General features: G+C 35.8%; 1 protein-coding gene across 1 annotated transcript; it reads right to left on the reverse strand.

Annotated features, from left to right (window-relative positions):
• Nucleotides 1–1436: 1436 nt before the first annotated feature.
• On the reverse strand, nucleotides 1437–3595 carry LOC133858172 (transcription factor MYB1-like). The gene is made up of 3 exons (XM_062293649.1): nucleotides 3355–3595; nucleotides 3140–3269; nucleotides 1437–2331 (listed from the first exon to the last, which is right to left on the reverse strand). Exons 1-3 carry the CDS (start codon nucleotides 3485–3487, stop codon nucleotides 1692–1694), a joined length of 903 nt encoding a protein of 300 aa, XP_062149633.1. The 5' UTR covers nucleotides 3488–3595; the 3' UTR covers nucleotides 1437–1691.
• Between the last annotated feature and the right edge of the window lie 1033 nt (nucleotides 3596–4628).

The following is a 4628-nucleotide window of genomic DNA, read 5'->3' on the forward strand; positions in this document are numbered from 1 at the left end:
AGTTCCAAATTATAATTTTTTCTAATTAAAACCAATAATGCTAAGGTCTGTTTGGATGCAAGTAGAAAACGTTTTCTACTTGTTACAATACTTGTTTTTTTAAAAAAATAAATCATATTTTATTCAACTTTCTAAAAAATAAATCATATTTTATTCAATTTTTTCTAAATAAATTGTATTTTATTCAACTTTTTCTAATTTTATCTCATAAAGTCAGACCTTGAAATTCGCGCACCAAATAAGAAAAGAATTCTAATTTCAAAAATCGAATAAAAAAAAGAAGTTATTTTTGTGTTCCTCCAAAAATGATTTGACTTTTAAAATTCTTATTACATTTATAATTGATCAATACTTTTAAATTTTAATCCAATAATAATTTTAAAACCATCATTCTTAAAGTAACATATTCTACATCAACCGTTGATAAGATTGAAATCTTTGGATCGTCGTTAAGATTGAAATCTTTAAATCTAGATCTTCGCTCCTCCATCATTTTTTACAAGACACGCACCTTACCAACGGGTTATTCAGCGACACCGGGTTCCAACGATGGTCGACGTTCTTTCCACCTCCGCCTGCTCACCAGCGGGTGGCCAACACGTGTTCAAGGGTGTTGTGCTCTCATCGGCGTGTGGTGGTCGTGTTTGCTTTCCCTGCCTTCCTCTACTTCGACCACCGGTGGAGCAGGACGAAATTGACGATTCCTACTGTTGAGAGGCCTACCCTTGGCGGCGAGTGGATCCCACGCGCCATCAAGGAAGGCTCCCACTCCTCCTCCTTCTATCGGATGCATGTTGTTTATCTTACTGTTTTTGGTTTTATTTGTGTTTTTTCAGGTTGTGCAACTGTTCTTCTTCGGTTTACAGCAGTGCTTATTCTTTGGTCGGGCTTTTTGAGCCCTTTTGCCATTTGAAACCTCTTCGTGCGGCCCTTGAAAAGGCTCGGCTTGCCTGTGATTCTTCTGGAGTCATGGGTAATAACCATTGCCTAATGTTATTTGTTTACTTTTGTGTTTGGCTGCCTTTTCTGTTGGAGTTTAATTAGTTTGTTGTTATTCTTTCTGGATTAATCAATACTTTTAAATTTTAATCCAATAATAATTTTGAAACCATCATCCTTAAAGTAACATATTCTACATCAAATTACTCTTGATATTTTGTATGAGACATACTGTAACACCCTGGTCTCATATTGGAAAGAGATAAATAGCTTACATAGAGTAGATGGTTTATAAAGATACTCATGGGTGTTAAGTCTCACATTGCATAGTTACTAGGTGAAATTGGGCTTTATAATAGATTCTAAGAAAGTTTTAAATTGACTAATCTTTTTAGAGTAATAGCGCAGATGTAACTAACATTTTTCCTTGAGTCGTTAGACATACTCACACATAGACGTACATGTTTCTACTTCTACGTAATTAATTAACAACGCCCTTTTTGGTCCAAGTATTTTCACTTTCTTGTTAAAGCATTAAATATATAACAAAAGGGATACACTGCTGGTACATCAGTCTAATCTGGGCCACACAATTTGCCTCTGTACTACACGAAATGATTAAAACCTAAACCAGCTGTTCATTTCTTATTGGAAATTAACCATAATTTGGGTGACAAGACATGCATGTTGCAACAAATGACAACAAATTATTCATGGTACAGGTGGGCTTAATTATGCAGTGGGGTTTGGTTTCAGCTAATCCATTCATCTTCCGAATTTAGAAAAGATGCCAATGTGGTGAGATCCAAAGCATCATTTGGTTGAAAAGGGTCAGTACTGGCCCTCCAATTCTGGGGCCTTATTGCAGCTTCATCCATGGAGTCTTCAAGCTTGGCTTCATCTCTAGACAGTAGTGGAAAATGTTCAGGACATGAACTGGACATGTTCTTGGATTGCACGTCTCCATCCACCAGAATCTCACACTCATTGATTTCTTTATCTTGATCCGAATATAGCACGCCCGATATCAAAAGCTCATTAATATCAAAATCCTTGAGAAAACCGCAGGAATTATCCTCCTGCTGAGGTGAACAGCAGGGGCTGTCACAATCCCAAACGGGCAGTAAATTTTTATTGGCCATCTGATTATCTAGTTGCCATGGGATGATAACCTTGGTGCACCTTACTGCTTTGGTCCGAATCACTGCTGGGTGAGTTTCAGGTTTTATTCCTGTATTCGACTCCATACTTCCCTTCCTTTCTAATTTACTACATTGTTTATTAGAATCATGAATCTTGTCACCATGCACCCTCTTGCCTAAATTGGTGTTCCAGTAATTCTTGATTTCATTGTCTGTTCTCCCCGGTAACCTCCCGGCGATGAGTGACCATCTGCAACACGTACGGTGCTAATTAATTAATTATAATTTACGACAAACAAAGATTTCTTTTAATTTGAGCAGAAAGAACCAATTTAATTATCTCAAGACTCATGCTATAAACACACATGTTAAATAATAATTCATGTGTGATACACTGATATAGTTAAGTTATATTTAAAAAAAAAAAAAAAGAAAAAAAAAGAAAGAAGAAAAGGTAATAATTCATGTTACTAATGTTCTTTCTTGTCATTTTTTATACAGTTAATAGATATTTTATTTTCATTCTAGAAGACAATTCACATGATGGCGACATTGATGTGTGGTTTCAAAGGTTATGGCCTTTAGAGTTTCGACAGGTGGCAGCTTTAGCTTTCAAAGGCTGATCTTTCTCAATTCTCACAAGTAGAAATTGGTAATTACTTACTAAGGAAGGCATTGAATAATTCAGTTCTGAAAATCCGTTTTCAATCAATCTGACCTCACAACCCATTAGTTCCGATTGCTTTTTCATTTAATCAAGATTATTAATTAGGAAAACATAGGAAGTAGAAAGGAAATAAAAGCTGACGTACGTCAATGATGGCCAAATATTGGCCATTACTTACTACACTGTACCTCCATAAAAAAATTCTTTGCTTTCAAGATGCTCTTTAATTAACCAGATTATTTTCCTTGTCTAGATCTTTTGTTGGTGACAAAGAACTTCAATTCGGTGGACGTTTGGAGTGAAAAGGATGAAAGAAGAAAATAAATAAGAACAACGAAACATTTCGGCGAGAGAGAGAGAGAAGAAGAAGAAGAAGATTTTCGATCAATACCTGTTACCAAGGAGCTTATGTAGTCTGATAATGAGCTCTTCTTCTTCCATGGAAATGTTGCCTCTCTTGATATCTGGCCTTAGATAATTCAACCATCGAAGCCGGCAACTCTTTCCACATCGCTTCAGCCCTACAAACACGCCATGAATGTGAATAAACTATAAAATTAAGAGAAAACAAAATGAAACCAGTGTGAGAGAGAGAATTATATATACCAGCTCTTTGAGGCAGGTCTCTCCATTTCCCTTCGCCGTGGATTTTGATGTAGTTGGTAAGGATTTTATCTTCCCGAGCAGACCATGCTCCCCTGTTTAGACCTTCTTTGGCACAGCATGGCCTCCTTCCCATCTGTGCTCTCTCTCTCTCTCTCTCTCTCTGTGTCTCTGCAAGTTGAAACACTTTGTAGGAGTGGTGGAGTCTACTAGTGCTCTTTTTTCAGTGACACGCTTACACTTGTGTCGGTAGAAACCTTGTTATATATATATAAAAAAATTTGGAACAGAAAGTTTTGCACATGTTGGGGAGGGACCAATTCCTGCGTGCATTGTAAGAGATAGTAATTAACCTGCCCTAAACAAGAATTAAACTAATTATAAGTGACCTTTCATTGCTTGTTTTCACCTCCACTCTTTTTAATCCCTTATTAGTCTACTGTCTCTGCAGACTAATAAGGGATTTGGCACATGTTCTGGAGGGACCAACTACGTGCATTCTAAGTTAATAACCATACGAAACTTTCTGACAAAGTAAACTCATGATTAATTAACCTCATTGCGTGTGTTATAAGAGATTTATTATTATTATTATTAATTTTTTTAATTTTCACCTCCACTCTTTTCAATCTCTTAATGTCACATTTCAATAACCCATTTTGATAAACATGGTCTTAACTAGCCAGAGAAATGATGACCAGGCCAGGTGCTTCATGAAGTACACTCCGGATCCTCTCCCATTAGTCTAGAGAATCAAGGGACAAACTATATATAAATGTTTTCTTTTTCTTTTCTTGTATAATTTGATTAATTCCTAAATGGGTGAAGTAGACGACAAAATAAAAACATGCTCTAAATAATTGTTTCAAGGAAAAGATAATATAATGCGGAATAATAAAATAGACACAAAAAATTATGCGATATATTTTGCTCTTATTTCTTTTACTCATGATGTTTACAGTATAATATACTCGTATTTATATGAGAATTAGATAATACAAATAGATCTCAACTACAACTAGGTAATAATTTTCAACTGTAATTACGTGATAAACTTTAACTGTACCTAGGTTACGGTCTTCAACTGTGATAATTTTTAAGTATAGCTTATAACTTAAATTCTTGAACTCATGATATACTCTAACAATTAATTACTACGTACCTTCAAGAAGTGATGAACCTTTGGGGGCTCCCTGACCCCACCTTCCCCTCTAGCTAGTCCGTCCCTGAAGTGTCAACATGCATGTGCTGCATGTGGTAAATTCAGTATACAACAT

Source organism: Alnus glutinosa, chromosome 14, assembly GCF_958979055.1.
Source record: "Alnus glutinosa chromosome 14, dhAlnGlut1.1, whole genome shotgun sequence".
Lineage (NCBI taxonomy): Eukaryota > Viridiplantae > Streptophyta > Magnoliopsida > Fagales > Betulaceae > Alnus > Alnus glutinosa.

Coding starts and splice junctions, on each gene's coding strand:
- LOC133858172 (XM_062293649.1), bottom strand. CDS start 3,487: ATGGGAAGGAGGCCATGCTGTGCCAAAGAAGGTCTAAACAGGGGAGCA. Junction 3,270..3,354: donor AGACCTGCCTCAAAGAGCTG/GTATATATAATT, acceptor GCGTGTTTGTAG/GGCTGAAGCGATGTGGAAAG. Junction 2,332..3,139: donor CATAAGCTCCTTGGTAACAG/GTATTGATCGAA, acceptor TACGTGTTGCAG/ATGGTCACTCATCGCCGGGA.